The sequence below is a fragment of the Lucilia sericata genome, unplaced genomic scaffold, assembly GCF_015586225.1.
Source record: "Lucilia sericata isolate MDLA Ls3-8-SP2 unplaced genomic scaffold, ASM1558622v1 Contig000853F_arrow, whole genome shotgun sequence".
NCBI lineage: Eukaryota > Metazoa > Arthropoda > Insecta > Diptera > Calliphoridae > Lucilia > Lucilia sericata.
Genome location: NW_023994845.1, coordinates 48,421 through 67,315, shown reverse-complemented (window position 1 = coordinate 67,315; position 18,895 = coordinate 48,421). Strand labels below are relative to the sequence as shown.

The window sequence follows — 18,895 nt, the reverse complement described above, 5'->3', positions numbered from 1 at the left end:
CTAAGACATGTTACCAACACTATAATGTAATGATTAAACCTATTTAAATTTCAACATCCATGGGGCATGCGCTATACAATTTAAATGCTCTCTCAGTAATCAAATAACGTAAACGATATTAAATTCTAGTCTCATCTTAGGGCACAATAACAACTACAGATGTGTTATACAAAAGACACATACAAACTACCCCAATATAAAAATCCTTAAATATTAAATCTCGTAATTTTGAATACACAACTCTAGCAATAATGCATCTCCTACTAATCAGTGCAATTCGTGACGTCTAACAAGTAACAACCGGCAAGCACTAGAGTTTATTCTATATTCTATAATAACGAATAAACTGGAAATAAACGCTAAATGTTTTAAACTTTGACTTGTTAATAAAACAACAAAAAAACGCACAAAATCTAATAAGAAGAAGAGAGTACGGAGTGCTGGAATATAATGGGTGGTTTTTAAGTCGGTTACTAGGTGAAACGAAAAGGAAACATTGCCAAATTATAAACGAATGAGAAAAAAAAAACAACAAAAAAAGGGAATACACCCAGTAACACAGTTTATCTCGGTATCTGTGGCTGCAGTTTAAACTTAAGTTTAATATTTGCAACAAACAAATTATTTTGAAATCATTAAATTATACAATTTCTACAATTTAATGAATGATTGTTGTTGTTTATATAGTTTAATTATATACGTGTTTTGTTCATTATTATAATTATTATTATTAATGCCGTTTGCTGGCTGAATTTGGAGTAAAAATGCAAAGAAAGAAATGTGGGTCACTATAATTACACACAGTTTTAGTTGTGCTTACAAATTTTGTTAATAATACTACGATGGAAAATGAAATACACAAAATATATTTTGTTATTTTTAAATGAGAAATAATAATTTAAACAAAGTGTTAATTAATTAAACACAACTTAATACTAAACTGCCGTAAAAAGTTCTCTACTCTTTGGAACCCAAATAAAAGTGTGGAGTGGGTTGGTTGATTCTATGAATTTCTAGATATTACGTTTTAAATAAACATATGCTGGAAATTACTTACAAACTACAACAATAACAACATCATCATCATCATATAGACAGAACAATAAATTTTCCAAACAACTTTTCCTTAAATAAATAAAAAACAAACCATAAATTATGTGAAAGTGTTTTAAAAGTAAAAAAAAGTGTAAAAGATAAATTTTAAAATTTAAAGAAAATTCAAACAAAATTATCTTCAACTAACAGATTTAAAAGAAAAATTTTGTCTTCAAAATAACATAAACAAACAGAAAACTGTTTTATCTCTTCCTCTCTCTCTCTCTCTCATATTTTATCTAAATAAACAATTTAATTGGAAAATTTTGAAAACATCACAACTATAAAATAAAACGAACACCCTCACCCCCTGGAGATTGTTTTTATTTTTTCAAAATTTTCTTTGTTTTTTGCTTCAACCCTCATATTGTTGTTGTAAATAATGCTACAAATGCATTATTGATTTTTTTTCTCGAGTGTTTCCCTGTTGGATTGTTTTTGTAGTTTTATCATTAAAAAAGACGTCATTTGTAAAAAATTGTCTTTCTTCTCCCCACACTTTCTCACAATAACGCATTACACTTACAACTACTATTTAAGTAATTGGTATTTAGTTTAAATTTAGTCATATAAATTTAATTAATCTAAAACATTTACTGCTAAATAATAAACAACAACATCAACCAGCTCTTCAACATGGATTTTTATACCAATAAATCGAAAAAAGTTGATGGTAAGTTCAATGACCTTTTAAAATATTCAACATTTTAATTAACATATTGTTTGTTTTCATTTTGGTTTGGGGGAAGTGTCATGGGAAAATGTTTTTTTTTTTTTTTCTATATTGTAAACAAATTCTTATTGGATTTTTATGGAATTGTTTTATTTTATATATCCAATAAGAATAGATTTCTTAAAGAAATAGTTTTTCAAGGATTTAAAACGAAATTATGTTATGTAGCACAGAGATCTAGTTCAAAAGTTTATGCAGCATATTGAATAAAAACCGAGGTTGTATTTCATTAATTTAGAATTACTAGTTCAAAAGTTTTTTTTACGATTTTTTTATCCCACACTGGTTCTTACGATATAACAAATGTATGTCTTTAAAAAGTATAATCCACCCTCCACCAAAAACTGTAAACAACTATTTTTATACCAAATTTCTTTTTTTGAGCACGTAAGTATATCTGAGGTTACTCGCACAACAATCCAACTTGGATCTCTGTGCTGCCTTTTAGTGGACTATAACTAAGTTTTTACTCATGAGGCTCACAGTGGTAATCCATGAGTTCGGATAGTTTCAGAGCAGTATCTGTTCTCTTTATAAACAGCAGCAGTAAGTTCCCAACTAAGTTTTTACTCAAGGGCGCAGAGTGTTAATCGATGACTCCGGATATGGTTCAGGGCAACAGCAGCCGTAAGTTCCCTATGTCATGGATGTCTACTCTGTCAAATATAGATCCAGTCTGTAGCCCTGAGAAATCTCAAGATGTAATTAAGTTTAGACCCAGATGGATATAGAGTAACGGGATGGATATGAAATAACTGCCAAGAAAACTGTTTCTCTTATTAACCTCTATAATAGAAACGCACAAAACATCTGCCTAGGTTATTCCATCTATTTCGAGCCTTTTTAAGAAAAAATCTGTGGTTACTGCATTAGATAAAACATAACGGAGTTGGAGATATCAAGAGCAAATCCCGTTCTGAAAAGCTCATCTGTATGGGCAATGTCAGATCTTTCTTGCATTGTCTGTCTAATACTGTAGTGGTAGTATAAGAGTTTAGTGAAAGATGTGTCGCTTGGCTGTCGACAAAAATTTCTATGTTCTCACGCTGGGAGTTAATATTGAGAGTTCATTTTAAAAACAGCTGTAAAAATTCTGGTGGTTTATACTCTCGGTAGTTAACCCCTATAACACTCGCTCCTAGAAGGAACTCTGACTTTTAAAACTCTATCAAAATCCGTGTGAGGAGTTAAAGATTGGAGGTAGTAATCATAAAATCTTAGCATGTCCATATGTATGTACTTGATTTGCGTTGCAAGCATTATATGCAGATCTATAGGTAGGATGTGTAATATAGTGTTCAGAGCTTTTGAAGGACTAGTTTTTAGAGGACCTGTTATACCAATACATTCCGATATCTGATCTTTGTATAACTGATCTAAAACAATTTCCTCTTAGTTGAAATCCACCATACAAGAGATACGGATCTAAGAATAGGACGTATATGTCCATTTAACTAGGTTGGGATTGTTTTCTTATTTCATCCCAAACATTTTACGATAGGTTTAGTAGGCGACTGTTGCCTTCTTGACTTTGAGTTGGATGTTAAGATTCCTTGACGACAACTAATCAGATAGAGAACCAGGGTTTGAAAGTCGGTACTATGATTGGGGTCTGCAGACTTGAGAGACATATTTGAGATGATAGTTTATTTTCGGATAGTGGCTCCGCCTTTCTATGTGGTATACAAGGATTACACCATTGCGAGTAATGCGAAGAAGTGTTCAACATTGGGCTTTGGAGACTTACGTTACTGCATGGGATACCTAGAACGAAAAAGACTTGTGAACTGCAAGCACTTTTTTCGTAATATTAGGTCGTCGACTTCTCGATATCCGGTGACCTTAACTTCCTCATACTGTGGTGAATATCATATCAACACGGACGGATAATTAATTAGAATAGTCAAGTTTTTGCCCAAGATTTCACTAACTCTCAGACTCTTGATGTAAACTCATCCTCATCTAAAGTGGACACATCAAGATCAAAGAGGTCTAATGATCAATGTGAACGATTGTGTCCATCGATTGTGTCTAGTTCAAGATTGTGTCCATGTTTGTGTGCAGTTGCAGCGGAAAATGGAATAATTCCGTCCATTTTTTTGAAAATGATCCAGCTCACAAACTGTCAATACTAAACCAAAAACATTTTTGGAAACATCATATGTCAGAATAACCTATAGAAGCGGTAATCAAGCGCCATTTTTTGAGAGTCGGTCTATTATTTAGTAATGCTATAAACTGTTCTTTTAGCAATAATTCAAAAGAGAAAAAAGTCGTTAAAAACACAGACCCACAAGTTTTTATTAATAACCCAAAGAGTGGAGCATTTCATCCTGACCTCAGAATTGACACGACGAATAAAGTCAAAAAAATTTATTCGAATGGATTCGATTAGAAATATTTACAATAGTTAATTTTCAAAGCCTTGCCTGAACTATAGCCATACTTAAGCCCCCTTCACACGAGCACACAAGTAATATGTTCTGTCAAAATTTTGTGTAGAAGAGAACGGATGGGATCGTCTAAACGCAATATGTAATAAAACCATCACACATTGAGAGAAAATACGGATGGAAAATTTGACAGTCGTATGGCTCTCTTCATTTTTTGAAATTATTAAAAAAACAAGCAAGTCGCATTAGAAATTTTGTGTAGAAGAGAACGGATGGGATCGTCTAAACGCAATATTTAATAAAACCATCACACATTGAGAGAAAATACGGATGGAAAATTTAACAATCGTATGGCTCTCTTCATTTTTTGAAATGATTCAAAAAACAAGCAACCCAGCTAGCATTTTCTTTCAAAAAAGGATCTTCCGCGATTGGAGGTGGCGATTAAATTAATCTTCCGCGATATCGTATTCCAATTACGAAAGTTCAACGCAACGGGAGTAACTGTGTCACAGCCGCGACTCTTCTCTATGAATCGTCTACGATGTGTTAAAAAGAGTCTTGACACAATCGTCTTAATGAATCTTCTACGATGCGATAAACAGAATCTTTACACAATCGTCTTAATGAATCTTCTACGATACGATAAAAAGAATTATAGAAGAGTCTTGGAACGATCGTAAAGAAGATTTTAATTGATCCTAAAATGCCTAAAAATATGCTAAAAATAAAAAGTATTGATATTCGTTTTATACTGTTTATTGCATTGGCATTTTTGTCAACTTTAAATAAAAAAAAAAAAAATAAATATAAATTTGAATTCAATTATGAAAATAAATACATACATATGAATAATGGAAATAATTATGCAATAGAAAAATTATTAAAAAATAAAGTTATTTTTCAGCCAAATCGTCAATTTTCTTGGCTTCATCAATCTTTTTGGTTCGGTCACTCTTTCTGAGACGGTCACCAGCATGAACAAAATGTTGTTGTAATACCTTATTTATACCTGCATCATCAGCTTTCGGAAATTTTGAATGGCAGACACCATTAAAAAGAAAATAATTAGAATTCAGTAAAATCATGTTATAAAAAATACTTACTTGTTATAATTTTCGTTATATTGAATTCCTGAATACTGGGCTTACTGTTCGTTCCACGCCAACTCAATTTTGCAGCCACATCATCGCTCAGCATTTTTTTAATTGCATTCCTGACAAACGAGTTGGAGCTGTCGCCACCCACTTTACCAATAACGTATTTCTGTAAAAATTTTGATATGAATATATGTATATATGTATGTTTATATTAAAAAATATGTATATAGACGGATAATTATATACATACCAATTGAGCTACAATATCCACGTTCTCTTCTATTTGTTTATGTAATTCTTCCAACTGTTTTACAGTTTTACTCGTTGACCACAGTTGTAGTTAACCCGTGTTTTACTGTCCAAAGTCTAATTTTCTCTTTCACACTTTCATTACTCGGCCAATTCACTTCTTCTATATATTCAACTGGAAAATTATCGCAAACGGATGATGTTTCAGTGAAATCCGATTCAACCAATTTTTCGAAAGAACTGACTTTCATTGGGACATCATCGCAATCAGATGTTTCCCTGCCTTTAACTTGTTTTTTGGATGATCCCACTTCATTATAAGCAGACTCCATCATTGCTTTATTTGATAGCATTATAAATTATTTTATATTATAAATTTAATTTTTGATTTCTAATAAAACACTTTTTAGTTAATACACTTAGTATTTATAAGAAACTTTATTAAAAATTAAATTTTTAATTTAATAAACTTCAAAAACCACTTTTTATTCTTACTTGTCTCGACACTGATTATAAACTGAGTTGAAAAGAAGACAAAATAATTTGTTTTTGCTAAACGTTTATACGTATAACGGTAAAATTCGCCCAACTATCTCCAGAATCCGTAATCGGCGATTGTTGCGTAATATAAATAAACCGGTTTGACAATAATATATGCATCATTTGGAAGAGTAAAATATGATCGTTGACTAACAACAATCCTCCGATGATCGCTAAAATACATAAGCGACGATTAATTCGTTCAACAATCGCCAAAATTACTCGCAAAAGCATCTTTTGGTACATTAAAATATATATTTTTTTAAATAATCGTCAGGACGATTATAAAACGAGTCACAAAATGAAACAATCGTCTGGAAGATTGAAAAAAGATTCACAAAATGAGGACAATCGTGTGGACGATTAAAAAAATAGTCGCAAAATCATCGCGCTCGCCAATGAATCATGTAAATGCTAGCTGGGAAGTTGCATTAGATCAGGGATGTATTTGTATGTAAACACATACAAAAAAAGTGAAACAGCTGTTTCCATCTTACTTTGTTATTGTTTTATACCAATCGTGTAAACACGAAAAATATAATTCAAACTACTTTTATTCTCTTTTTTGTCATACGGATGGAATTTCATTTTACTTTTTCATTAGACTTGTCGTACGTAAAGTGTGATCGTCTGAAGGGCCCTTTATTATTAGGAAAACGTCTCTTATCGTTCTTCTTAGTTTATTATTTGTAATTTAGTTTAATTGTAAAAAGCAAACTATTTTTATATCAGTGATTTTTAAACGACCTTCAATTGTTTCCTGTTCTTTTACAAAAATTATTTCATTATCAATTTTAATTGTCAATTAACTAATTTTATTGTCTGATAATAAATCAATAAACAAGTATACTTTCCTTTTTTTTCTTTCCATTAAAGATAAGATGTTATTGGTTTTCAATAGTTCTACTTAGTTGGCATCAATTTTGAAAAATATTTGCAATAACAATATTTAATTTTGGTTAAAGTAAATTAAATTAAATTAATTTATAGTTAAAAATTTATAAAATTAAAACAAGTTTTTAAGGCATTTTTAAATACAAGTTTAATAAAACTATACATTCATGAAAATCCAGACAGACATTTGCCTGAAGAGAAAGCGAATATCAAACTCAGCAATGGAAACAGTAGGATTGGAGTTGGTTCAATGACCTATGACAAAATGTTTAAAAAGTGACGATTGTTCTTTTTTTATATAAAACCAAATTACTTTTCCAAAAGAATGTCCACAAGGCATTTGTTTTTTTTTTTAATTGTCAGGCTTATAAAACCCCCTTAATTATGTTCCATTAAAATTAAATTAAAGGAAAAAAATACATTTAAAACCAAAACACTTATTACATTTTTGTGTATTCCCAAGATCATATTTTAACACATTAAATTGTGTAAATCCCTCACGTTCAAAATTAGCAACAATATAAATTTTACAAAACAACAAAAACATATAGAAAAAAACAAACTCATTTTTACAGACAATTTAACAAAATCTTGATTGTTTTGCATGATGATGCATCACCATCTTCCATATCATCTTCATCAGCAGCACCAGCAGTAGCAAAAAGTTTTTTTTTTATGGAAAGACCAAAAAAAGTAGATGAAAAATTGTAGACTCTATGGCCTAAAGCACTAGAAAATTATTATATACGATGATGAGTACAGATTGCAATAAGTGTAATAATTATTCGCACACTTTACTGTTGTATGATGAACGTATGAATGTATGAAAATACATGTATGTACATACATGCCCATATGAATTACATAAATGCCGTAAGAAACTCATATATATTTCATAATATACATCATGCTCATCATGAAAAGCTGCAACAGCAGCAGCGGTAACGTCTTGGAAGAAGCTAAGCAAGACTTGCAGAAATTTTATTACACATGATACATGGTATCATCATTATATTCATTTGTACATACATAGATGAAGGAAGGAAACGGTATGCCAAGTGTGTCATTTTGTCTGCAACAACTTGTAGTAATTATGAAGAATTGTTTTATTCATATTTGAATTGCCTCTTATAGTTAATATTGCAATAAAAATAAATATAGAAGTTAGACTCTCGAGCAAAAATCTCAATTTATACTTATCAGAATGGAATCAATCGCTGGAGAATTTTTTACTATTCCAAATATAGTTTTCATGAATTTCTAGATATCAGCTAAACTGAACCTGTAGTAATGTATTTAACTCTATCTGTATTTAACTCTAGAAAAGACCTTAAGATGAATTTGGAACTTGAAAAGTCATTAAACAAAGATACCATTAATTCGGGGAGAATGCAGCTTTCTTTGCTGAACTTTGAACATCTTTAACCACTTCACGATTTAGTTAAGAGTCCTCCAGTTTAAGTATCCCAACCATGTGGAATGTTTTTGATGAGCTTCAAAGCTCCTGGATTAATACCACCACTAGATGTAATTTTTAGAGTCATTCCGTTTGTAATTTCCACAATATAGTTAACCGACACTATAAAGTATATGTATTCTGGATATTTATTGATAGCGGAGTTGATTAAGCCACGCCCTTCTGTCTGTGTGTCTTTCGAAATCAATTTGCTAAAGACCCTAGATATCATTGGCATCCTAATCATCAACAATTCTGTCAGACATGCTTTCGAGAAGTGTCCATCAGCAAAATTCGTCCATAAATAACAGAGATATGAGCAAAAATTAGAGACAACCTCTGAAAATTTCATCAAAACGAGACAATTTTTTTTTTTGCATGCTTTGACAAAGAAGCAACAATAAAACGTATGTTTGGACATGTGTTGGTTTTATTGCTTTGTATATTTCGCTTTTTTTTTTGTTTTGTTTCGTTTGACATAAATTGTGTTTGTTTTTTCTTTTGCAGTTCTTACAATTTTCTCTTCTTTGTTTTCCTATTCTGAACTTCTTAAATCTATATACATATTGGAAATTAGTTATGCTTTCAGTTTAAACTGGCCTAAAAAAGATTCCAGTTGCAAATTATAAAAAATACATATAAGAACTTACTCTTTATTGTTCTATTAGAAATCAGGAGATCTATGCTACGATTTAGTATACAAATTTTCGGTATTCACCGATCCAATAAAGCCCTGAGGTGTTTAAATAGTCTACAAGTTGTAGTCAAGTGTCTATTTATCGAATCTATTTGATCTTACTAGATTCGTTAATGAAACATCTCTGCATTAAAGATATATCGGAGAACCGATTTCACAAATTTCTACAGTATCGAAAGTGCCATGCTTCATTGTCTTATCTAAAATAGACCAACAGGAATCTAAAATAGACCAACAGAAATAATAAAAAAACTTCGCTCTTCCCCGATCCTATAAATAGTCTGCATGTTGCAATCGAGTCTATCGAATTCATTCGAAAATATAACTCCTGGTTGAATTCGCTTGAGCAATATCTATAACAACGATTGAATTAAAAAGTTATAACAGTGACGGTCACCAAGCCTATCAAGGCTAGAGAAGTTTGAAAAGTCAGAAGATATCAATTGAATCTCTATTTATTGATCGTATTTTACAATGCTAAATTTCCGTCCGAATCATACTTTCGGTCAAAGACAAACATTTTACAGCAAGTTTTATAGAGTCCCTGAGCCAAGCTTATTTTACGAACTGCGGTGTTAACTCATTAATTGTTGAATTTTTTGACGAATTTTCTCACCAAGAAATGTGGACTGTTGTATATTCGGTAGGTAGACATATGTTATTTATAACGCTGATCTTATTATGATACCCACATCATCATAATGACACTTTTGCCCATATATTTATTTTCCAATCAAATGCCTAATAACGCGTACCGAATAGCAACGACTTTGTCTAAAAAATAGTCTTAACTGTAGGTTTAAATAGACATCGATTCGGAAATTTAAAAATGGCTTAGATTTACCAAAAATGTCTATCGTATGGTTAAATGTTATCATTGGAATCTGGCGAACGAAAGTGCGCGTATACTGCTTGGATTTCAACCGCAACAGATACTAAATATATCAGCAATTTTTGTATAATATAGAAGATTATTCCGGGGTAAATCTGAGAAGAGCTTCCTGTAGTGAGGAAAATAACTCATTAATATTTCTTACAGATAAAAGTTGTTTTCCAATTACAATTATTTGTAATGTGTAATAGACCAATAACCAATTGCAATTAACTGTAATTGAAGTTTTGCCAATTACAATTACTTCTAATTGAAGTTTATCCCGTTACAATTACAAGTAAAAGTTTATCAATTACAATTACAAGTAATTGTAATTTAGGTATGTATCACAAATTACATGTAATTATAAGGGACAAATTTTGCAATTACAAGTAATTGTAATTAGTAAAGCTTCAATTACAATTACTGCAAATATAATCATTATTGTAATTTAGGTATGTATCACAAATTACATGTAATTATAAGGGACAAATTTTGAAATTACATGTAATTGTAGTTGCCAAAACTCCAATTGCAATTACAAGTAATTGTAATTAGTAAAGCTTCAATTACAATTACTGCAAATATAATCATTATCCCCAAGCCTGGATATTGTAATTGAATATGTAATCATAACCCCCAAGACTGGAAATTACAAACACATAAGCCAATTTTTCCTATATGGGACGTGACTCATCCATCGCTTTGTTGGATGGAATCTCATTTTTTCACGGGAACCCGTGCCGGAATTCGAATTGTCAAAACATTCTAAAGCCAAAGTAGTATTCTAACTTTGCCCAAACCTGCCTACGATCGTTAACTTTGAGTGATTTTCCCAAGAATGGAATGCAAACATCTTCATAATCAATACATTTAAAGAATGATTGAACTAAATTTTGCTTTCTAATCTTCTGGAGCTCAGTCATACACAATTAAAATCGTTAAGTTAAATTTTATCAAGTCAACAAGGTAAACTATTTGATAACATGCCTTCCTGCATTACATCAATATTTTGTGAATAAATTTAACATTCACACATTATTAATTTAGTGAATTTACAATTCGTTGAACATGTCGGAATTTTCATTAAGAAACACATACGTGAAAAAATGGATTGAAAATATACTATGTACTTATACAAACATTTAAGATTCTTTTCGAACTTGCGACATGAGGAAGTTTTATAAATTTGTAATGTAGCAGAGCAATAGACAAATAGTGTCTTCTTTGGAAGATTTCTTAAAGTCACATAAACTTTCAGCATTTAATTATGAACGTACAAGTACTCCTACGTTGCCAGTGGAAAAGTCAAGAAGTAGACATGATATTTTTTATGTATGTATTTATTACGCTTCGCTTTCATTATTATGTTGTTTTTTGTTTTTATGCATAAATATTCTTCTATAAAAAACTACAACTTGTACATGTGTTCTCGTTATAATCAGTTTTTATTATGCCATGCAACATAAATATCAACGCCATCATAAACGATTATGCTAGATTTGTAGATATAATAAGTAACCGCCACATAAAATATGCAATTACTCAGTATTATATGTTTGAAATGCAGTTATGTGACATTTGTCATATTTTGAAACAAACGAAGCAAAAATCTTTAAAAACCAAAAGAAAGTTCTAGTTCTAGGTCAATATGAATCGCTCTTGAAAACATCTTCAAATGTTGTAATAAGAAAATGTTCATGTTTTGCACTTAGCAGGGTATTACAAGTTCGTTTTGAACACATTATTAAGTCGTACTTCATTCATATCTGTTAGAATGTCACTTCCTATAACTTTCTTGAGTTGAGTTGTGACTTAGTTGCATGATGTTTTAAACTTCAAGACGTCATCTTGGCGACATTGACAATGACACAAAGTTTTTTTTATTTTTTAATTAATTCTTAGAAATTGTCACCATATTTTTTTATTATTTTTGTGAAATATAAACAAAAACACATAGAAACGTTGTTCGTTCATTTAGAAAGATCTGTTTTCTTTGGTTTTAATTGCGGCAAAATTTCAAATACATAATTTAAACACAAACAATAAATGCATATGAAAATAATCATTTTTTTAACAAAAAAGGGTTGAGAAGAATATGTTTTTTGAATACTTATATGGACTATAAAGTGATGTTAAGAAATGTTTAAAATAGGAAGTATTTTTAATGACACTTTGTTTTATATAAAGCTACAATTTTGGAATTGCTTAGACAATCTGCAGTCTGCAGGGATTAACTTATTTGAAGTGTTTTATGGAATCATGTATTCTGTCCTGATAAAAAATGTATACTACAGAGTTCAATGATCGAAAGTGGAAATGATGTTCTTTTAACCCTATTAGACCAATTTTTTGTATAGAGATCGTATAAAATCGCTAAAACCCCTAACACTCCAAAAACTATAATCCTTCTTCGTACAGTTGCTAATCTCAGTTTCATGGTTCACTTCGAAATCGTTTTTGATTAAATGTTTCGAAGTCCAGTCAGCGATCAAATGAGGTTGCCTTTGATCTTTAACTTTGAGCTTCTATGTTCGTTGGATTTTGTTAGGTTGACGCCTTAAGTTCTAACTAGCCAAGTGGAAATCTTCAAAATATCCAAGTCCCGATGCATAATTCTCTTAGTAAAGTTAACTTTGATCAAACATTTTAAAGACCAATCAGCGAGAAAATGACGTTGTTTTTTAACATTGAGCTTCTGTGTCTGTTGGATCTTGTTCGGATGAAGACTTTCTGACTTACAATTAGCCATGTTAAAACCTTCATAATACAAGGCGATTTAGCTACCGTTTTAGCTTATGATGTAGACTTTCAGGGTCAGTGGTGATATTTTTCAGTCCCTCAAAAGTTCTTTTGAAAAATCGGTGAATATGTTGGCCACATGTTCTAAAGCCAACCGAACATTCTAATTTTGTTTAAATAATCTGAAACTCAGACTACCTATGTTTCTGGATTTTATGCAGTTGCAAACCCCAAGTCCCGGCTCGTGATTCTCCTGAGGAAGTCAATTTAGATCAAACTTTTCAAACCCAGTTAGCGATCAAATGATATTGCCTATGGTACTTAACTTTGAGGTTTTGTGTCTGTTAGATCTTGTTCGGTTGAATAAATTAGTTCTGACTTATAATTAGCTCAGTTGAAATCTTCAAAATACAAAACTAGTTAGCTACCGTTTGGGCTTCTGATGCACACTTTCAGAAGCAGTAGAGATTTTCCTAGTCACGTGCTGATGTTCATTTGACGAATCTGTAAAGGCGTTGACCAACCAAGCATTCTACTTTTACTTTAACACTACGAAACCCAATCTTCTTATGATCTTTAAGTTTCTGGATTTTGTAAAGTTCCGACTTATGCTTCTCTTGAGGAATTTTGACAACCGTTTCAAAACACGAGGTTATGTGTCTGTTAGATCTTATTCGGTTGAAGATCTTAATTCTGACCATTTGAGCTAATGATGTTGCCTATGGTACTTAACTTTGAGGTTTTGTGTCTGTTAGATCTTGTTCGGTTGAATAAATTAGTTCTGACTTATAATTAGCTCAGTTGAAATCTTCAAAATACAAAGCTAGTTAGCTACCGTTTGGGCTTCTGATGCACACTTTCAGAAGCAGTAGAGATTTTCCTAGTCACGTGCTGATGTTCATTTGACGAATCTGTAAAGGCGTTGACCAACCAAGCATTCTACTTTTACTTTAACACTACGAAACCCAATCTTCTTATGATCTTTAAGTTCCTGGATTTTGTAAAGTTCCGACTTATGCTTCTCTTGAGGAATTTTGACAACCGTTTCAAAACACGAGGTTATGTGTCTGTTAGATCTTATTCGGTTGAAGATCTTAATTCTGACCATTGGAGATTCTGATGCACACTTTTAGGGAAGATTTTCTTAGCCAATATGACGTTCATTTGACGAATCTATAAAGATGTTAACTAAATGTTCTAAAGACAACCGAACATTCATTCATATTTTGCTTAAACACTCCGAAACTTAGTCGGCACAAGATCATTAACGTTAAGTTTCTGGATTTTGTACAAGTCTAAATCCAAGTCCTAACTCATGATTTTTTTGAGAAAGTTATCTTTGACTAAACATTTCAAAAACCAGTCTTTGTTCTTGTTCGGGCAAAGGCCTAATTTTTGACTTGTGTATAATTTCAAGTGTCAATTTCAAGACAAATCGAGTTATCTACACTTTCACGGAGAACTACAATGTTCTCAGTTAACTTTGAAGGAGCACATCTAATATAAATAAACCAGTTTTCCTGGGAAACTTATGGATTTGCTTAAGATCTAAATCTCTAAACCTGAGAGTAGGGAATTCCCAAACTAGTAATTGCTATGGTAGAGCAGTAGGTAAAACAGTACCTCTTAATTTTGATAAATTCCATAATAGCATTTGCAACTCATGTTATTAGTTCTCATGACATGATATCAGTTAACTTCCTTAGATGGAATCTTTTAAGTAGATTGATCCTGTAGCAATGAAACCGATCTCAAAATGAGGTAGGTGATTTAATTGGTCCACCCAATCCAATCCTGTTCGATCAATGATTTTAAAATCGACAGAATGGACTTTCAGATGAAAGTCATAAAAAGAGATTTCTTCGAGCTGTTGTTATATCCTCTTAAATATGGATAAAAATAAGTTTTTTCTAACTTCAGGACATGATATCTCAAAAACCTGATGCGATGATTCGGATTCAGGGCTGTTTAATCCTTTAGAAATGTAGACCTAGTTTTCGACTTTTTTTTAAATTTTGTTAGCCTGTATTTTTCATCTCAAAATATCCTTATTTCCTGGTATATTAAACCTCTTAAAGATACATCCAACTACTACTTTAAATAAATTTAAATATTGGATTTTCCAAAGGGGTGTTATTAATTTCTTTAATATTCCTTACTTTTCCTTTTTTACTTCCACTCTTATGCGTTGCACAATTTATATTTGTAGACAATTGACTCTTAAAGTGTGGCAAGGTGAAATTTATTAAATCTGTCGTACAATAAACCCCTTTTTAAATATGAATAATGTAGAAAAAAAAAACAAACAATAAACGAGAGTTATACAAATGCAAATCTAACAGAATACAACAGCTCACAGAAGTACTATTAAATTTAATTGGTATTTAAATGTAAATTGTGAGAGAGAGCTTTATTCTAGATGAATAGAGTTGCCAAATGTAGGTGAATGGCAATAAATATTGGAATTGTTTATTCTACCCAGTATCAAAATTTCCGTTTGTCACACATCAAAATATTGGTTGTCTGTTTAAAACACTATAATATCCAGAAGCGAGGATCTAGAGTGCGTTTTTTTCTAGTCACCATACAAATGGTCCCCCAGAATATAGATGAAACAGTCATAAATACATGTATTGAGTATGTAGATATATACTGTTAAGTATGGCGAGCATAAGGTGATGTTTGACCCTAGGTCCCCTTCAAAATTATTAACGCGCATAATTAAAAATCAGAGGTATAACGGTGAAATTTGACACACATAAGAGGATCTGAACATTATTGAACCAATCCCCAATAAATCGTTCAAAAATGATAGAATCTGGCATCCCTTATTCATAAAGCCCCTAATGCATCCCAGCAAACAAACCATGAAAATAAATTTAAACATTGATTGTTTTTATAACTTTTTAAGTCTGAGTATTGTTTCAAGTAATCGTGAGTTACTTTTTATTTGTAACGCTTTGATTTTTGTAGAAAGTTTAATTTGTAACATTTATGTTTACTGGGTTATTTGTATGTACATAAACAATTGTTGTTTCCTGTATAAGTATTTGTGACATCATACGGTTTTGTAACTCTCTACAAAAGTTTTATTAAATCAGAAAATTAAATAATTTTTAAAACAAAAAAAAATTATAAGAAGAGTATAGTCGGTAAAGCCTAACCCTATGATATCCCACACTAATATAGTATTTTTTAAAATATGTATATCCAATATGGAAAATACGAACAATTATGAATAAGAAAGATTTTGATGAATTAGTAAGAAAAAGTAAGACTTTTTTCGGAATAAAGTCTTATATAGGAATTATGATCCATTATATGGGGTCTTCATCAAAAAATCTTATAATATAGGAGTTAAAGTGATTTCAATAAAGCCGAACATAATTTTAAAGTTGTATGTGGGTGTTTTTTTAATAATTAAAATTATTTCAAATAATATTTGAGAACAACGAGGTCGTAAAATTTCTCATTTTCTGATTTAAATCGGAAATGTGTTTAAAAATGATTCATCTGAAAACAATTCATTTCAAAGTTCAAAATATGGTTACAAAATATTCATAAACAATTGAACAGATATTTAATTGTTACAGATAAAAAGCTTTTTTATGGGAATAATTTCTATATATTTAAATCAAGAGAGATATCGAGTAGTTTTGGCCACATTTGAGATGTTGTAACAGCGCGAAGACATTTTTACCACATTTTGAGTTTATTTTACGAAAAATCTTTTGCATTCGCTAAGATATCATCGTAAATTAAAAACGATATCGATATTTTGTAAAATAATATGTAGTTGTTTCAAATTTTAAGTTAAGATATCTCAATGAAGGAAGAATATATAACGGAGATTAAACTTTATTTAAAACCGTTAGATTAGACTTTTAGATGGCGTAACAAAATTGGCAACGCATTTTGTAAACTGTAGGACACGATATTTCGAAAACCAGTTGTGAATGAGAAATTGTCATTCCGTTTGTAACACATCGAAATATTGATCACAGACCCATAAAAGTATATACATATATTCTGGGCCCTTATTAAATTCTAAGACGATCTAAGTATGTCTGTGCGTCCGTCTATTGAAAGCACGATAGTGTCTGAACGGAAAGAGCTAGAGAGTTGAAATTTCCCCAAATATTTCTTATAGGTAGGCATAGCCCCCATACAAGTGGCCCCCCGAAAAACTGCTTAAACAGTCATAATTGTTTTAAAAATGCGAGTATTGCAATGAAATTCGACATAAATAAGTTTCATATGAGCCAAATTCTCTTCAAAAATATACTTTAACGTCCATTACTGGCTTAAAAATACCAGTCTAGCACTGAAATTCGATATAGCTATCAAAAATCTATCTACCGAATGTTATGAGGATAGGAAATAATTTGCCCTACCCCCTATATAGGGTCCCTTTCAGAAAATTACTTTAACACTTATAATTGCCTTAATAAAAACAGTATAGCGATGAAATTCAAGCAACTTCCTTATGAGTTAAAATCTCTCTACCAAATTTTATGAGGATCGATCCACAATTGACTCTACTCCCCATATATGGTCCCCCCTCAGAACTTTAACGCTCACTACTTCCTTAAAAATACGAGTATAGCGCTGAAATTAGTCATATGTAAGTTTCTTATGAGTACAAATCTCTCTACTGAGAATTTATGAGAATCGATCCACAATTGACCCTACCCCCCATATAAGACTAAAGCTATGAAATTCGTAAGTTTCTTACATACCAAAATCTCTCTACCGAATTTTATAATTGGACCCGATTGACCACCCATACATGTTCATAGTTTAAAAATTGGAAAATAATATTTTGTGTTTTTAAAAGTGAATATTTTGTTAATACGAAAGAGATGTGTCCATTATTGACTTAAGCCCTACTTTTAATTATCAACCTACTGTTTATAGGGGAGCATTCCATTTACGACATACGGTTTGATGGTGGGTATATAAGATTCGGCATAGTCGAATATAACACTCTTACTTGTTTAATCTAATTTCTTACTTAATTAAAAAATGTATTCATTCACATTCTAACATTAATTCTCATTTAGTTAAGAATATTTTTGCAATAAATAGTTGAGTTTTTGACAAATTATATCACCATATTTAAACGTTAATGTAATTAAGTTTTTTTTGCTAAAATGTTCTGAATTCTGCAATCAAGTACGAATCGTGCTCAAATCATTCATTTACATTCTTAAATCAGTCTTATGAAATCAAGCCGACAATTCTCAAAATAAGGCTTAAATTAGGTTTTTCGTACTTAACGGATCTGTACTTGAATGAAGTATTTCTTACTTGAAGCAAGTATTTCGTAATTGGTATAAGGAAAACCGTACTTACCATACTTCTGAAATCGCATCGTATTGATTTGAGTACAGATAACTGAAATCTACATTACAGAATCTTCTAGATTTCTCCTTTTAATTTTTTTTTTTTCTAAAAAATATACACATACAATATCTTTTGCATTTGCAACATGAAAACATTGACCATGAAACTATTTCATAATCCAAGAAAATATTCTATTCACATTACAGATTCAATTTCACAAACAGACAAAGTATGAAATGAATATGGATTCATTTACATACAATTGTAAAAATATCTACATACATTCATATAGGAATGTGTGACTATATAAACGAGACTAAATATATTTAGATAGAAATATTATCGTCACAATATTATTTGTATTTGCATTAACCCAGTAAATAATAATAAAGCTTTATAAAGAATTTATAAATGTAAGTTTAGTAACTTCTTATTAAGTACTAATAAATAAACCAAAACAGCACCAGTGCCGTGACTAGTGCTTGGTAGCTAAACAACGACTATTTACAGAGGAAAAAAAATATACACGCCTGGTACCAAATTGAAACCAAATTTTTCAATAACATCCGTTGTCAAGTATATACATACATACAACAATAAAATGTAATGTAAACCACGCAACTTTGTCAACATTGCAACAATTCGTTGTCGCAATCTGAACTTTATGCACATCCGTTGTCTAAAAGTTAACTAACGTGGTAAGTTCAAAATGCGTTGTAAATAGTGAGCTTACCACTTTTGTTAACATTTAGACAACGGATGTGCATAAAGTTTAGATT

At 30.9% G+C, this 18,895-nt stretch overlaps 1 protein-coding gene across 5 annotated transcripts in view; it reads left to right on the top strand.

Annotated features, from left to right (window-relative positions):
- Positions 1-18,895, top strand: part of LOC119608580 (myosin heavy chain 95F) — an 82,692-nt gene that overhangs the window by 34,181 nt on the left and 29,616 nt on the right. The window contains exon 1 of one of the 5 annotated variants that reach the window (XM_037963045.1): positions 1,315-1,768. The exons of 1 other annotated variant lie outside the window; for it this stretch is intronic. In XM_037963045.1, the coding sequence (XP_037818973.1) occupies positions 1,732-1,768 (37 nt within the window). In that variant the 5' untranslated portion in view covers positions 1,315-1,731. Of the gene's footprint in view, positions 1-1,314; positions 1,769-18,895 lie in introns of those variants that run through there. 3 more of the 5 variants (XM_037963047.1, XM_037963052.1, XM_037963050.1) reach the window with 3 other exon arrangements.